The sequence below is a fragment of the Mustela erminea genome, chromosome 7 (genome assembly GCF_009829155.1).
Source record: "Mustela erminea isolate mMusErm1 chromosome 7, mMusErm1.Pri, whole genome shotgun sequence".
Lineage (NCBI taxonomy): Eukaryota > Metazoa > Chordata > Mammalia > Carnivora > Mustelidae > Mustela > Mustela erminea.
Window position 1 is genome coordinate 105,121,869 of NC_045620.1, and position 17,388 is coordinate 105,139,256.

General features: G+C 36.4%; 1 protein-coding gene across 9 annotated transcripts in view; it reads left to right on the top strand.

Moving 5' to 3' along the window:
* ANAPC1 (anaphase promoting complex subunit 1) overlaps positions 1-17,388 on the top strand; it is a 101,880-nt gene that overhangs the window by 20,717 nt on the left and 63,775 nt on the right. For all 9 annotated transcript variants that reach the window (XR_004287913.1, XM_032352771.1, XM_032352767.1 and 6 more), the window contains 8 exons: positions 232-366; positions 3,378-3,518; positions 4,695-4,755; positions 6,879-7,066; positions 11,883-11,957; positions 14,240-14,508; positions 15,744-15,835; positions 16,750-16,898. Coding sequence is in view for 8 of the 9 variants with exons in the window: in XM_032352771.1 (XP_032208662.1) it covers positions 232-366; positions 3,378-3,518; positions 4,695-4,755; positions 6,879-7,066; positions 11,883-11,957; positions 14,240-14,508; positions 15,744-15,835; positions 16,750-16,898 (1,110 nt within the window). In the remaining variant the exon portion in view is untranslated. The remainder of the gene's footprint in view (positions 1-231; positions 367-3,377; positions 3,519-4,694; positions 4,756-6,878; positions 7,067-11,882; positions 11,958-14,239; positions 14,509-15,743; positions 15,836-16,749; positions 16,899-17,388) is intronic.

Below are 17,388 nucleotides of genomic sequence, written 5' to 3' on the forward strand. Positions count from 1 at the left end.
CTCAGTAATGAAGAAAAGGAATCAGACGAAGAAAAATTGTATCAAGATATTTGTAGGGGATGGTGGAATTACTGAAATTTTAGTTCTTTTAAATTCATTTTTTAGATGTGTTCAGTGTGTGTACAATTTAGAATATGAAAAGAAATTTATGCTTATGTGCCATAACATTTTATTTAAGGATATCATACATTAAAGCCAATATTTTTCCCCACATCTTTTTATTGCTTAAAGGTGGGAAAGGTTTTTATTCCTGGACTGCCAGCTCCTTCCCTGACAATGTCTAACACGATGCCTCGGCCCAGCACTCCACTTGACAGTGTCAGTACTCCTAAGCCTCTTAGTAAACTACTTGGATCCTTGGATGAGGTGAGTAATGAATTAGGTGTTGTCTAAAATTAGAGACTCTCTCTTTTTTTAAAAAGAGTTTATTTATCTGTCAGAGAGCACAAACAGGGGGAGAGGCAGGCAGAGGGAGAAGCAGATTCCCTGCTGAGCAAGGAGCCCAATGTGGGACTCAATCCCAGGACCCTGGATCATGACCTGGGCTGAAGGCAGATGCTTAACCAACTGAGCCACCCAGCTGGCCCTAGAGACTCTTACTCATAGGAAACAAACGGAGGTTTTCTGGAGCGGATAGGGTAGGGGAGTGGGTTAATTGGGTGATGGACATTAAGGAGGGTATATGTGGTAATGAGCACTGGGTGTTATATGAGACTGATGGTCACTTAGCTCTCCTGGGACTAAGAATGCACCATATGTTAATTCAATTAAAAAATACTTAAAATTTAAAAAAGTCAATAGTGTTTTAAAGAAGTTTGGTTTAAATATTAGTTCTTCCCATGGTTAACTTTTTTCTGTTTTAAAAATGACATGATTAGAAGTTTAGGTAATACTTGGTAGAGTATGTATGTTTTCAAACACAAATGATTCAGTAAACTTACTGATTGCCCTTGTGATGTGTAAGGTACTACAAAGATGAGAATGAGACATTCTTTTTCATCTATGGGTGGTACAAGTGTAATGCTGCATGAGAAATTATAATTTAAGGTAGATTATTAAGACTTAGGAATGAGGAATAGAGAGTGCCACAGCAGATTTGCTGATAGAAAGATATATCCTGATGTGTTGATGTGGCAGAACCAGAAGCTTGTATCTGAGGGGCATGTTTAAGTTGGTTTGGACCTTTACGATAAGTAGGATATCTATAAATTAAAAGGGGCATTCGGAGCAAAGAGGAATCTCATGGGAAATGAGTTTGGAGGCAGGTTAAGTGCAGAACATTTCTTTGGAATATTCATATTTCCATCATGTAGTGTGTAAGACTGGAATGAATGAGTGCTTAATAAAAGTACAAGTCGCCTCTTGGGTGGGGCAGGGCAGGGGATGGGTAATAATAACTTGCTTTTGAGTGTTTTCTATGTACTAGGCACTTTTCTAAAATGTTTTATATGTATTAACTCATTTAATCCCTTAGAATGGCTTTGTTGGGAAGATACTGCTCCCCATTTTACAAATGGGTACATAGAGATAAAAGGTTACTTATCTAAAGTCATATAGCTAGTAAGTGTTAGAGTTGGGATTTAGACTCTAGCATGTTCTTAAAGGCAGAAAGGATGAAAAGGTTTTTATTCTGAATGCTATCACCAGAACATTACAGGTTTTTGAGGATGGAGTTATGAATATTAGGCTCTGTGTTTTAGATGTTTATTTTAGGATTTAGACAAAAGAGATTCCAAGTGTTGTTTTCTGTGCTAATTCAAGAGGCATAAAGAGGATCCGAGGAGTTATGCCAGCATATTGGAAAGGAAGGGAGTGAGATGAGAGGTCTGGAGAAGTGGAAATGGCAGAGTCTGTTAGCTGATTGGTTTTGTGCTCTGCTGGGGAGAGGTATTGGGGAACAAGGCTCAGAGTTCTCTTAGCAAGCTGGGTGGACACCCATGCTTACCAAGTTAGGAAGCTTGGAGAAAGGGGGTCTGTATTTGAGAGACATTTGGATGCAGATGTTAAGGGGCAGTTGAAAGTGAAGGTTGGTGCAAGCAGTTTTATTGGTCAATGTCTAGGCCTTAGTTTTGTTTTTTAAATATGCGCATTATTGCATTTTTTTCCCTTAAAGCAGGACATTTCCAGAATTTTCAAAAGGCAGCTGGAGAAGTGTCAGAGTTTCGTGTGATTTGGAGGGATTTTTGTCTTTTTTTTTTTTTTTTTAAAGATTTTATTTATTTATTTAACAGAGATCACAAGTAGGCAGAGAGGCAGGCAGGCAGAGGGGTGGGGAGAGCAGGCTCCCTGCTGAGCAGAGAGCCCGATGTGAGGCTCCATCCCAGGACCCTGAGATCATGACCTGAGCCGAAGGCAGAGGCTTTAACCCACTGAGCCACCCAGGCACCCCAATTTTTGTCTTTTGTAATGTAAAATGGTTCTTAACTTTCTTAGAATTCCATTAACCCAGGAATGATTAGTGTCTTTGTGGTAGCCATAGAGTCACAAGATGATTGTATTATACATTAGCCGATGACTTCCCACATCTCTCATTGATTGTGCAGTTAGACTTACATTCAGGACTAGTGGAGCTCAGCTCCCTTTTTGTGGCAGCTGTGGGAGTAGAAGCTTGAATATAATAAATAATCTTATACTTGATGGGCTATCTGTATTGATAAGATATTCACTTAGAGATGTCCTGTGATTTGAATTATGGAATTACAAAAAGGGTCAGTGTTTAGGACTCAATCTAAAGCTGGAAGCCTGTGTATGTAATTAGTAATTAAGATCATTTGAGTTTTTTGTTTGCTTGTCTACAGTTGAGCAAGTAAATATTCTCATATGTTCAGAACAAACATTTGGCTGTAGGGGAGATGTCTTGTTTGTTTGCTTTCTCCTTGCTCTCCTTTCACTCTGGGCTCTTAGATCCTCAAGTCATCTCTGCCTTGGCTGCCTCAAGTTACAGTTTATGTATCTAGCTCTGTAAGATTGCCAGAAGTGTTGCTGTCTCTTTTTCCTCTTAGCACTGGCCTTCCTTGCACACTCAGTGTATCCATACTCCCTACCAAATCCCTACCCAATATTGCACATGCCAAGACCAGGAAAAGTGGTATAAGAATTTTGGACCATCTCCCTGTGACTCCCTTCTTTCTCTCCTAGATCTTGGCTGCTCAGGTCTAGGTTGACTCCATAGCTCTCAGATGTTTCACTATTTTACTGACTTTTTCAAGTTGCTTTGGGTGAAGATGTTGGTGTGCTGTAAGGTGCTTCATCATACCGAGAACAGAATGGCTTTAAATCATTATGTACAATTGTTAGACATTGTACAGAAAGAGCTTTCTTTATCCTTAATTCCTCAAAAAATATTTCATCTGTGTTGTATTTATAACTGTTTACAGGTGGCTCTGTTCTCCCCAGTTCCAGAACTGAGGGATTCTTCAAAACTTCATGATTCTCTCTATAATGAGGATTGTACTTTCCAACAGCTTGGAACTTACATTCATTCCATAAGAGACCCTGTCTGTAACAGAGTAACTCTGGTAAGTATATTTATTTTTTAAAAAGATTAGGTAGCTCTCTAAGAAATACAACTATCATTTCAAATTTGTCAAAATGGAGAATTCTGTTTGCAACATGAAAACATATTTTTTATGATTTTTTTAAAAAAATGTCTTTTTTTGTACTATTTTACTTTAAATTGATTTGAAGTAATTCTGCTTACCTTTCTGCAGTTGCTTTATTATTAATAATTATTAAAAAACAAATCTTATTTAAATAGTTGAATTTTGGGCATCTGGGTGGCGCAGTCAGTTAAGCGGCTGCTTTTGGCTCAGGTTATGATCCCAGGGTTCTGGGATTGAGTCCCACATCAGGTTCCCTCCTATGTGGGGAGTCTGCTTTTCCCTCTCCCTATGCCTGCTACTCCCCCACTTGTACTCTCTTTCTCTCTTCGTGTCAAAGAAATAAGTAAAATCTTAAAAAAAAAGTTAAATTTTATATTAATAGGATTTTTGTCTTTTTTAAAAAAGATTTTATTTATTTATTTGACAGAAAGATCACAAGTAGGCAGAGAGGCAGGCAGAGAGAGAGGGGGAAGCAGGGTCCCCGCTAAGCAGAGAGCCTCACACGGGGCTTGATCCCAGGACCCTGAGCTCATGACCTGAGCCAAAGGCAGAGGCTTAACTCACTGAGCCACCCAGGTGCCCCAGGATTTCTGTCTTTTCATTAAAAGTTAATCTTTTTTAGTTATGATGAATCTTAGTGTATGTATAAAAATTAAACATTTCATTAAAACAAGACCTTTTAGAAATGCTGTTTGTTTATTTGTTTTTAAATAATTTATTTATTTATTTATTAGAGAGCGCATAGCAGGAGACAGGTAGAGGGAGAAGAAGAAGCAGACTCCTTGCTGAGCTGGGTGTCCAACACAGGGCTCTAATCCAGGACTCTGAGATCATGACCTGAGCCAAAGGCAGATAGATGCTAACATGGCTTAGCCACCTAGATGCCCCTGGAAATGTTATTTAAATAAGGACATTTACAGTTTCTGAAATTTGAAAGTATTCAGTTCTGTTTGAAAAATATTTTTCATTTATTATATGAATTTTACTTTGATAGGCAGTCTTATAAAGCATAGCCATTTTTAAGACATTCAGAGAGTTAGAACGCACAAATTCTAATTATGTGCTCCTGTTTGTTTTCATTCTTTCCCCTAGGAATTGAGTAATGGCTCCATGGTTAGGATCACTATTCCTGAAATTGCCACCTCTGAATTAGGTATGATTGAGGTCAGACCTCGCTTCTGTGTACTCTCGGTTTGATTGCTAAGATTTGTAGTATTTGCTGATTTGCAATAGTAATTGGGATTTTAAAAAATTTGCTGTTTTTGAAGTTGTGGGATTGAGGTTTTTACTTAGTGGAGAAGCTGTGAAGAGCTGGGGATCACTTTTCAGTGTCTACTCCATATGTGCTCTAAGACTAGGGGTATACTTGAAGGATGTACTCGTTCTGTTTCTCTGAGATTTCATACGTTGAAGAAGGCCATGCAGTGAGTAGATATGCCTCTTGCAAGAACATCTGAGAAACAAGGAAGCCTAAGTAGCTAAAACATCTTTTGGCATATGTGGTGGCTTTAAATCATGAGAGACTCTTAATCTCAGGAAACAAACTGAGAGTTGCTGGGGGGTGGAGGGAGGATAGGGTGGTTGGGTTATGGACATTGGGGAGGGTAGGTGCTATGGTGAGTGCTGTGAAGAGTGTAAGCCTGATGATTCACAGACCTGTACGCTTGAAGCAAATAATACGTTATATGTTAATTTAAAAAATAAATAAATATTTCTATTGTTAGATAAATTGAGAAATTAACATAATTGCCTTAATTGAATAAAACTCAGTGTTATAGTCAAAATACAGTCAGGTGTATTTTAATAAAATTAGAGTCTGTTTAAGTTATTGAAACACAATTTGAAAAATACTAAGAGGATATTTCTGAATAGAGAATAGTAAAACTTCAGAATTGGCAGGATTTATCAACATTTGTAAGTTAAGAAAAGAATGTATAAGAAAATTCACAACATCTGTTAGTTTCAAAATCTAAGTGGCAAAGCAAAGCATTGGCAGATTGAGTGGTTTCTGGAATTTGGTTAAGTAGGATAGAATGACTTTTTTGTTTTAGGAACTATCTTTTATTGGTGTGGTAAAATGATACTGTGAGAAGATGTGGAGATACCTTGCTTTTCTAAGAGGTATTTAACCAAGTAATTTCAAGGGCATATACCTCAGAAGTATAAACCTAAACAAAAAATATGAAAACAGATAACAGACTAAATAAAATAAAATGAAAGCAGAGTAAAATCTTACTCTCTCATAGCCAGATAGAAATCACATAAGTTTCTGTACTTTGCTTAGAACTTTCTGTACTTTACTTATAAACATTTCTCAGCCCCTTAGGCAGTATCTGGTTTACACTTGTTCTGGATTCAACTGTGACAAACTTGGTTATTTGATTTTTCTAGCATTTATTCTATTTGACTCTAATCTTTGCTGTATGTATACACACATAGCAAATTGATGAGAGAGGATATGCTGCTGAGGATGGGCCTGGTGACAGTGGGAAGGGAAGAAGAGAATCCTCTAAAGAGAAGATGTGAGAATACAAAAACATTGCGGTTTGAGGCCACTTAACTATGAAAAGCAGACCCAGGCCTCTTCAGCACAGTAGCATGATAGTGTAGCACTGTGACTGATATTTCTACAGCACTAAGGAAGTCACTAAGGAAGGTATAAATTATGTAATATTGGCTGCTCCCATGATGTAAAATATTTATAAAGTAAATGGTGTCAGAAATAATTAAAAATTATAAAGTTTTGGTTAACAGGGATGTTAACTCATTGAGAACATTAATGATAGTTAAGCATTGCTATTTGAAGTTGCGTATTTTGACTATTGAATATTTACTGAAGTATTTCAGCAGTATTTTATATGAACTTATTCATGTAGAAATTACATGTTTTTGATAGAATGTCCTTTATTTTCCAAACTAGAGTATTTCTTAGAGGAAAACGGGAGCTGTTAGTAATTGCTAGGGCAGTAGGTATAAATCAGTTCTGTCTCAGGCTAATCTGGACTGTTGGATGTCTTATTTCTGATCCACAATCAGTGAGCGAGAGGAAAGCTGCCCTGAAACCTCTTGCAGTTCCTGTTGGATTCAGTAGTTGGTTTAAGTTTCAAGTGATCAGCTGGGAATGTTTTTGTCCCACTGGGTCTGTACAGTTCTCTTTTCAGAGTAATTGGCATTTACACTAAAGTAGTTAAAAAAAAAACAAAAAAACTTTCTTATTGAAAGAGGAAAAGAAATGCATATGGGAAGCATACTAAAAGTAATCTTTGCTTTTAATAGTGCAAACATGTTTGCAAGCAATTAAGTTTATTCTGCCAAAGGAAATAGCTGTTCAGATGCTTGTCAAGTGGTACAGTGTCCACAGTGCTCCAGGAGGACCCAGTTATCATTCCGAGTGGAATTTATTTGTGACTTGTCTCATGAACATGATGGGTTATAACACAGATCGCTTAGCATGGACCCGAAATGTAAGTACATATAATTGTGTTTTTTTTCTGAGTTATGCTGTTGTTACCAATGTAATGTTTGCATAATTGGTAATATAGTATTTACAGTACGTAACAGATCAATTTACTAATAGGTAGAATAGACCCAGGCCTCTTCAGCACAGTAGCATGATAGTGTAGCACTGTGACTGATATTACTACAGGAAGTCACTAAGGAAGGTAAAAATTATGTAATATTGGCTGATCCCATGATGTAAAATATTTATAAAGTAAATGGTGTCAGAAATAATTAAAAATTAAAAAGTTTTGGTTAACAGGGATGTTAACTCATTGAGAACATTGTTTAATGATAGTTAAGCATTGCTATTTGGGGTTGTGTATTTTGAGTATTTAATCAACAAAGTAGAATAATACTAAGGCTTATTGTGTCTACCTGTATGGTAAATCACAGTCATTTAATATTTAAAGATCATATTTTACTAGTAATTATAATTATTGAGTTTTGTAACATGGGAGAGCATGTTTGACTGTAATTTCTCATTTCATCTTTGTAAAATGCCTGGAAGTTATGCTAGGATTAGTAGTAATCATCTTGGTTTTATTAATGAAGAAACTGAATCAGAGAGAACACAGACTGGTGATTTGCTCAAAACCGGGCCTAGACAGTGTCTTCTGAATGATGGCTTTAGTGTTCTCTGTAGTTCATACTGTTTTCACATCACAAATTGCTTAGTCTTTGGGGAGGAAGGTTTGATTTGAGGGTGATTTAAAGGACTTTAGTCTAAGTATCTACTCTGTTAATGATATAAAGCTGTATCCCTCATTCTATCCCAGAAGCTTTCTTATAGGTCTTTAACAAGGTTATTTAGAAAACCAGCAGAGTAGTGTCTTCAGTATTGATGATTCCTTTTGGGTCTAGAGATAACTCCCAGGAAAACCTTGCCTGGGTTACTCTGAAGAAAATCACTCTAGAACATACTTACCTCTGTCTGGTAACTCAGCTGTACATTTTAGTCTCATACTAGTAAATTCATTTAAAAAATCATTTTTTTCTTCATTATGACTATACATTCTTACAGAGGAAAATCTGGAGAATTGAAGAATTAAGAAAATAATTCTACTCAGATAACCACTCTGAACATCTTTGTATTGCCTTTTAGATAAACACAACAAATGAGAAATTCCAATATCATTAAAAATTCTTAGGAAACACCCCCATTTTATCATCTTCATAATAGGCTACCAAGTGGTTTTATCAGAATTAACCAACAGCTAATAATAGAGCATTGTTAAATCAGTTTTTTTGTTTTTCCTCATTAGGAATAGTTTGCAAACACATATCTTATAGCTCTAGTCCTTTCCTAAGAATTTAACCTTAGAAGAGCTAGGTCAAATAATTTTCAAAAAGGGTTGTCCAGTGGACATTCTCACTAGCTTTATTTAGAAGTGCCCATTTCAGTATAGTGAAATGGTGTGGTGTGGTGAACCTTTGCCAACTTAGTGAGATATTTTCTCTCATTCCTGTCTAAGTAAACGGGAAATCTTTTCAGATTCTCATTGGTCATTTATTTATATAGGCTCCATGCCCAGCATAGGACCCTGAGATCAAGACTTATATGCTCCATCAACTGAGCCAGGCAGGAGCCCCTCTCATTGGTCATTATGGTTGCCGGTTTTTGACTCACATTTCATGTCCTGACCTGTTTCATTTTCTTCTCTGCCCAACAGTCAGAGTAATCCTGTCTGACAAAGTCAGGTCATGTTACTCTGTTCAGAATCCTCTAGTACCTTTCTTTCCTACTCAGAGTAAAAGCCAGAAGTCTGCAAGGTGCCATGTGACCCATCCCTCTCTTACTTCTCTCATCTTGTCTCCTCATCCCTGCCTTGCTCACATTGTCCCCGCCACACTGGCATCCATTTCTCTTCTTAGAACACACCAGGCGTGTTCCTCTTTCAGGATCTTTGCACTTGCTATTAACTTCGGAGAAAAAGCCTTCTTCCAGACAAGACAAGCCTAGGTCTTCTTCAGGTGGCATCTCAGTCCAGCCTGCTCTGTCCATTCCATGTGGTATTGTTACTATTCCACATACTTTTTTATCCCCTTTACCTGTTTTATTTTTCCCTTAGCACTAATTAAATATGCTGCATATTTTACTTATTTATGTTGTTTGTGTGTCTCTCTTCCTTCTAGAATGTGAATTTTATGTAAGCAGCGATTTTTGGTTAGTTTTGTTCACTGTCTCTAGGACCTGTAGTAGTGCTTGGCATAGATGGATACTCCGTGAATTTGTTAAATGAATGCCCTTTTACATCTGAATGAGATACTGTTTTTAAGAATTTGTGTTTATATTATCATATGGAAGAATTTTCCTCTGAAATTTCCTTGAGAAAAACCTTCCTGGGAAAATAGGAACAATTTTCTTATTTTAAACAGTTGCATGAAAACTACTTTATTCCACATTTTCTCATTCTTCATTAAATATGAAGAAATTGAGCCTTACTAGGAACTGAGGATTTCAGTAGTGCTTCAGCTTTTTGTGGTTGTTGTGTGTGACTGTGCTGTGGAACTCGTTGATGAATACAGGTTCTTCTGCCCCATTCTCTGGCAGAGAGCCAGGGCCTCCCCTCAGGTTTCCCTGTTATGATGGAGCACCCACCATTTTTTCTTTTGTAAGGAGGGATGGGGCTCTCTGACTTATTTATTGGATAACAGTCCTAAAAGAAGGAATAAGGAAATCAGTTCTGAGGCTGAGTTGCTTCACATTTATTTACAGGACTGCATAATTAAACCCTTGCTATTCTTTTGTCTTTACATCAAAGCTCAGGATGAAATGGCCCTCAGTGGCAAATGATTTCCATTTTGCTTTGTTCAGATTTATTCTTTTTTTGTTTTCATTTAAACAGTGGCGGGGAGAGTAGGCAGTACAGAATTTTTGCCAATGACTAGTTAAATGATTTTTGGCATTTCTTTGGGCCTTCCTTAATTTACTGATGTGTTAGATGAGAGTACTGGGCCAGATTATGTTTCCTTCTGGTTCTTCCATTCTGTGAACAGTTGCATCTGGGGTTAATGTTTTGTGTCCTTCAGGATGCCCATATTTTCATTAGTTAGAAGTTGAACCTCTGCTGAAGGCCAGGCGTGATGCCAGGCTTTTCAGATATGCAAGGTAGTTAGTAGGTAGTTAGGCAAGGTAGTTCCTCTCATGGAGTTGACGGTGTGAGGAGAAGGCAGATAAGTATTTTACATCAGGTTATGATAAAGGTCAGGGATTTACTACAGAAGTGTATAACAGGTAGGTAGCCTGCAGAATATTAAAATAATGAAAATAAAATAGATCCATATATGCTACAAAGAGGTATCCGTATCAGATAATTTCTGTTGTTTTCATAACCCTAGGTCTTGAAATGTGGTAACCATAGCAGGAATGAACATTCTTTAGATTGTGTGAGAGAGAATGTGTGTATGTAGGTGTGCATGTATGCACTAAATTTTGGTTAAAGCTTTAAGATAGCTAACAGAAATGCATCCTTTGATTTTTACTCTCGTCATTTTGTTTTTTGATAGTTTTGTCTGTGAGTTGGATGTGTTTCCTTTGAATAGTTCTTAAGAAAACCTTTTCTATTGATCAGTTTTAAGAATTACTCAGTTTAAAAAATACTTTATTCCATTTTATATTTAGTATTTAAATATCTTATATTTACTACATATTAAAAATAATTTATAAAAATTAAAATATTTATATTTAAATATTCAGCTTTAAAAATTACCTTATTGCTATCTTTAGTTTTTTTTTATAGAAATCAACTTTCATGTCAGTGATATTGATTGATAAAATGTAAATTTTTTTAATAAGGCATTGGAAAATAGCTATTGTCATTTATGGGCTTATGGTTGATTCGTTGGTAGTTCAGTGCCCATGTGAAGTAGCAGAAGTGGCAAAGGTGATGCGGGGGGAACCAAATAAGAGTAAACGTTGAGAAAAGTGCTTTTATATAACTGTATTAGTTAGGATAGGCTAAATATGATAGAAAGCTCTCAAAAGATATAATGACTCACACAATAAAAACATTAAGTCTTGCTCATATAACACCACTTAGCAGGTAAAGAGGCTGCACAGTTATTAGGGACCCAGGCAGAGAGAGAGAAAGAAAGAAAGCACAAGAAGGGAGAGGGAGAAGCAGGCTCCCTGCTGAGCAAGGAGCCTGATGCAGAACTTGATCCCAGGACCCTGGGATCATGACCTGAGCCGAAGGCAGAGGCTTATCCCACTGAGCCATCCAGGCGCCCCTTAACATCCACTTTCATCCATGGTTATGCTGTCACAGGGTCATACCTAACTCTGAGGGAGGCAGGGATATGTAGTGTGGCTGTGGGTCCCAGAGGAGGAGAACTCTTTAAAGAGTAGCTACCTGCCTCTTCCCTAGAATTGTTAGCCTGTCCACTATAGACAGACTCTAAATAAATGTCTGCTTGGTTCTGACATTTGGCTAACATTAGGTGTACTTAGCGAATTTAGGATATGGCTCAAGGTCCTCGTTCTACTAAAGCAGTGTTGATCTGTGTCATCACAGAAGTTGGGTTGGAAAGAAACCACAGTTGCAGTGCCTGTGAGGCAAGGCACTGTAGTAGATGCCTTGCATATATGATTTTGTTTCTTTTTCACAGCGACCTGAGAGGAAAAGTATTCATACCATGTTTTTCTGGATGAAAAAATGAGTTTTGATGACTTTCTTTAGTTTCCATAATTCATGGAACTGATATTTGAATTCTTTAAGTTGAACAGCTAGCAGTGATAAATGTATATGATTTTGTCTTTTTTGGGGTTGTCTTTTTCAGTTTGACTTTGAAGGATCACTTTCCCCTGTCATTGCACCCAAAAAAGCAAGGCCTTCTGAGACAGGATCTGATGATGTAAGCATTATTATTTCTTGCTACTACAAGTTCATTTTTGGGTACTTTTGTTGATTTGTGTATCTTTTAATAGCTTTTGCTTTAATACTGTATAGCAGTTATTTTGAAGGTTGGATATGTTATGTTTTCTGTGGTTATTCATACACTTTTATCTTTAATGATCATTTAAAATTACTGAACGTAGGTAATACTGCATGATTTGAATTTGGATTTGTTGATGTTTTCCTGCTAATTCTCTGAGTTAGGTTCTCAATCATATTAGATTCCATGGTTATATTCTTAAGTGATTAAAAAATTTTTTTTTTAAATTGAGGTATAGTTTACGTAAATGAAATGCTCAGATCTGAAGTTTAAAGTTTGATCAGCTTTGACAAATGAATACTCAAGTAACCTATACCCCTCTCAAACACAAAACATTTCTATTATTCTGTAAAGTTTCCATGTGCCATTTTTTTAAAAGATTTTATTTATTTATTTGACAGAGAGATCACAAGTAGGCAGAGAGGTAGGCAGAGGGAGAGGGGGAAGCAGGCTTCCGGCTGAGCAGAGAGCCAGATGATGGGCTTGATCCCAGCCCTGAGATCATGACCTGAGCTGAAGGAAGAGGCTTAACCCACTGAGCCACCCAGGCGCCCCTCCAAGTGCCATTTTTAATCATTCCCTTTCTCTATTTTTGAAGCAACCACTGATTTGAATTGTGTCACTATAAGTTAATCTTGCCTGTTCTAGAACTTGATAGAAATTAAATGTGGTACATAATCTTTGGTATAAGGTTTCTTTGATTCAGCATATTTTTGAGATTCATCCCAGGCGTTGCAGATATCAGCACTTTGTGCCTTTTATTGTTGAGTGGTATGAATATACCATAGTTTGTTTATACATTCTGCTGATGGATACCGAGGCTATTTCCATTATTTGCCCATTATGAATAAGGCCACCATCAGTATTCAGTGACAACTATCTGTGGACGTATATTTTCATTTCTTCTGGATAGATACCTAGCAGTGAAATTGATGGGTCCCAAACTCATTATACTAAATTACACTCTAATGAGTGATATATGAGAGTTCCTCTTGTTCTTCATCTTGGCCAACATTTGCTGTTGTCAATATTTTTCATTTTAACCATTTGAATATGTATAAAGTAATTTCTCTGAGGGCTTAATATGCCTTTTTCTCAGGACTAATGCTGTTAAACACTTCTTTATGTGCTTATTAGCCACTTACATATCTTTTTGTCAAGTTTGTGCTCAAACCTTTTAACAATTTTTTAACTGGATTTTTAGAAATATTTATTGAGCTGTAGAAGTTCTTTATATATTCTGAATGAGAGTTCTTTGTTTTGTATGTCTTAGTATATGGCTTAATAGTGTTTTTTAATGTGATTTTTTATTTTATTTAATTAATTATTTGACAGAGAGAGAGAGAGAGAGACAGTGAGAGAGGGAACACAAGCAGGGGGAGCGGGAAGAGGGAGAATGAGGCTTTATGTTGAGCAGGGAGCACGGTGTGGGGCTTGATCGCAGGACCCAGGGAGCATGACCTGAGCCAAAAGCAGACGTTTAATGACTGAGCCACTAAGGCACCCCTGAACAGATTTTTTAAAATTTTAGTTACTCTTAACAATTTTTTACTTTTATGGCTTATTCTTTCTGTATCTGGTCTAAGAGTGTTTAAGTTAGAATAACACACTGTATTAAACCTTACAAAAGCATCAGTAAATTCCAAGACCTGAAAATAGGATAAACCATATTCTCAACACAATACAATAAATCAAAGTAGAAACCAAAACAGACTCAGTACTTGGAAAATGGAGTACAATCAGTGTGAATGTAAAATTCAGTTGATTATTAGGTTGTAATTCCTAGCCAGAGCATCTTATAAATAAATATACAAACTGAATACAAGTAGACTTCACTCTTTATCGAAACAGATCAGTGTAGTGGTCACTAAACTTGCCTATATACACTTCCCACCTTTTATTCTTTACTTTTGGCCTCATAGGAAATCACCTAAGATAATCTTAATTTCTTCCTCAATCTCTATAAATAGTGGAATTCTTCTCTCAGTCTCTTTCCTAATACGGCACAACTTAAACTTTTCAGATGGCTTTTGAAGTGATTTGTCTTAATGTCTATTGCTGGCATCTGGAAATTGCTTAGCTATTTTGATGTAGGTTTTAATTTTTTTCAACTTAATGTAAAAATAGAACTTGTATTGTTTTAATGATGACATTATAAGGAGGCATTATTTAAAAAATCCATATCTTCTTTATTTTCTCAGGACTGGGAGTATTTACTAAATTCAGACTACCACCAGAATGTTGAGTCTCATCTTTTGAATAGATCTTTATGTTTAAGTCCTTTGGAAGTTTCACAGATGAAGGATGAAGATTTTTCACAGAATCTCATTCTGGATTCTTCTACACTTCTGTTTACTCATATACCTGCAATTTTTTTTGTTCTTCATCTTGTCTATGAGGAGCTTAAGTTGAATACTCTAATGGGAGAAGGAATTCGTTCACTTGTTGGCCTTCTTGTTCAGTTGGCAAGGTAAGTGTTACTTGTAGATTAGAAGCTGCCAAGAGGTCCTGAGATGACTTGATCTCAGCCATGAATATCATATAGGAACCTTATAAATAAATTTCTGAAATCTACCTTTTCAGAAAATCCAGAGCATTTTCTATAAACCACAGAAGTGTTTTAAGGTACTGCCTATGTAAAGCCTTGTGGGCTGTTAATGGGGTTCTTAGTCTTTGTCCTAAGATTAGTGGGAAGTCCCAAAACTGTGTTAAATAATGGAGGTGACCTGTTCAGCTCTTCATTTTGACGAGATGACTTGGCACACTGGGGCGTTCTGTAACACCTGCTGTTTTGTAGTAATACCGAAATTCAAATAGGAGGTATGGTTAACATAATTGTAGTTTACATAGATGAATTATAGATATTATGACCCCTATTTTAATGATGGTGAAACTTGTCTAAGGTTGTTCCTAAGAACATGAATATTATTTGCTAGTTGAGAGTTCTTTAGCTGTGTTTTTGTTATCTCAGTCTGTGGTTGTCCCTGTCTTTGAGGCTCTTGCAGTGTATCCGTAATAAGATTGTGTTTGGCACTGAATTCTGAAGGTCACATTTAGGTGCTGTTTCAGCCTTTTTGACCCTCGGTAATAAAGAAAATTGAATTTGAATTGAAATGTCAACCTCTGAGTTAAGATGATAGCACATTTTCTAATTTCTACGATCTTCCTTGAAACTTTGAAATTCTTTTCTGAAATGTAGCAGTTTTAATTGATCGTCAGTTTCTCTTATGATGAATCATTACTATCATGAAAATTCTTTTGTAATGAAATGACTTCCAAACTCTAACCATGGCTTTCTGAAATAAGTAACATTTTTATAATGTTTTACATTTTAAAGCTATTTTTTACATACATTTATTATTTAATCTTCAAAACTTCTGAGTGAGTGAAGGAGAATTTGCCTACTTCCTGGAAGAAAATACTGATGTTCATAGAGATAACTTGCTGAAGACAACAAAACTAACAAATAATAGAGGAGAAACTAGTTTTACCCCCATAAAAGTTACCTAGCAAAAAGTTTGAGTTGCATTTGTTATACTGGGCACTTCAAGGTCCAGAAATAGAATAAAAGGATTGTAGATTTGGTTATCTTCTTTGTCATAAGTTTTTTAAATTGAGAAGTTGAACCGATGAATCCTTTCTTTGGGGGAAAATACTCTACTACCTTTCTTGGGATTTCTTTTTCATATGCTTTTATTGTTTTAGGGATTTAAAATTGGAACCTTATGTAGGTCATTACTATAGAGATTACCCAACACTTGTCAGAACTACTGGACAAGTATGCACAATTGATCAAGGTAAGTGTTTATATCATTAAAGATTTTCTAAATGGTGAGTGATGTTTGCTTGTATTTTTATCGGTGAATAGCACTATATTTCCTACCATTAGTCTCTAAGTCAGAGGTGATATCTTTCCATCAGGTAGATTTCAGTTTATATATAGTGTTTGATCTCTGACTTATCTAGTAAGAGATAGCATTAACTTCTTCAGTGTGTGGGAAAAATTCTTCCCATCCTCATGTGCTAAGGATGCTTTTGCCTTAGACTTGTCCAATCAGTAGCCAACAACCATCTGTTATTTCGTACTGAAAATTCAGTTCCTTAGTTGCATAAGCCACATTTCAAACTTTCAGGAACCATATAGGGTAGTGGCTGCCATATTGGATAGTACAGGTTATAGAACATTTCCATCACCACTCTACTGCCCTAGACCTTGAACTGTAGGTACTCACGATCGGAACCCAATTGTTAAGAGTGGAATCCTAGGTTTCTCTTATTTTCTTACCGTTAGGATTAGGGTACGAAATTTTAGTTAAATTCTTTATGCCTTGAGTACAAAAATTTGTTAAATTTCCATCCAGAATGGGATAGTAGTCATTTGATTTACATATTATAATATAGTAAAGTATTTTCTATGGCAGAAAACATGAAGTATTTTGGAGAAAAATGTTATTCTGTTTCCAAATGGCACATACTGCCCATTTTCCCTTTAGAATAAAATAGTATTGTGGGGTGCCTAGGTGGCTCAGTTGGTTGAGTATCCGATTCTTGATGTCAGCTCAGGTCCTCATCTCACACTCAAGAGTTGAAGCCCCATGTTGGGCTCTGCACTAGTCATGGAACCTACTTTAAAAAAAAAGGAATAAAATGGTATTATCTTAATGTATTCTTATTCTTACATTCTTTATAAATGTTTGCTCTAATTCTAAAGGTCAAACAGGATTTATGCATCATCCATCATTTTTTACTTCTGAGCCACCAAGTATTTATCAGTGGGTGAGTTCTTGTCTGAAGGGTGAAGGAATGCCTCCCTATCCTTACCTTCCTGGAATATGTGAAAGAAGCAGACTTGTAGTCTTGGTATGTATTGCCTACCTTGTTTATTTTTTTTCTTTTTCTTTTTATTTAATTAATTAATTAATTAATTTTTTAAAGATTTTGTTTATTTATTTGACAGAGAGAGAGAGATCACAAGTAGGCAGAGAGAGAGGAGGAAGCAGACTCCCTGCTAAGCAGAAGGCCTGACGCAGGGCTCGATCCCAGGACTCTGAGATCATCACCTGAGCCGAAGGCAGAGGCTTTAACCCACTGAGCCACCCAGGCGCCCCTATTTTTTTCTTTTTAAACTTAATTTTTAAAACTATACAAAAAATGAACTTTTTTCGTTTTGTGTACATTCTGTAAATTTCAGCAAATGTATAGTTTCATGTAGTACCACCATAATTAGGCCATAGAACAGTTTTGTCACCCCCAAAACTTCGCAGAAGCTTTCGCGATTCATCCAAGTTGTTGTCTGGTCAGCAGTTTGTTGCATTTGATTGCTGAGTGCTAGTCCTTTGTGGGATATTTC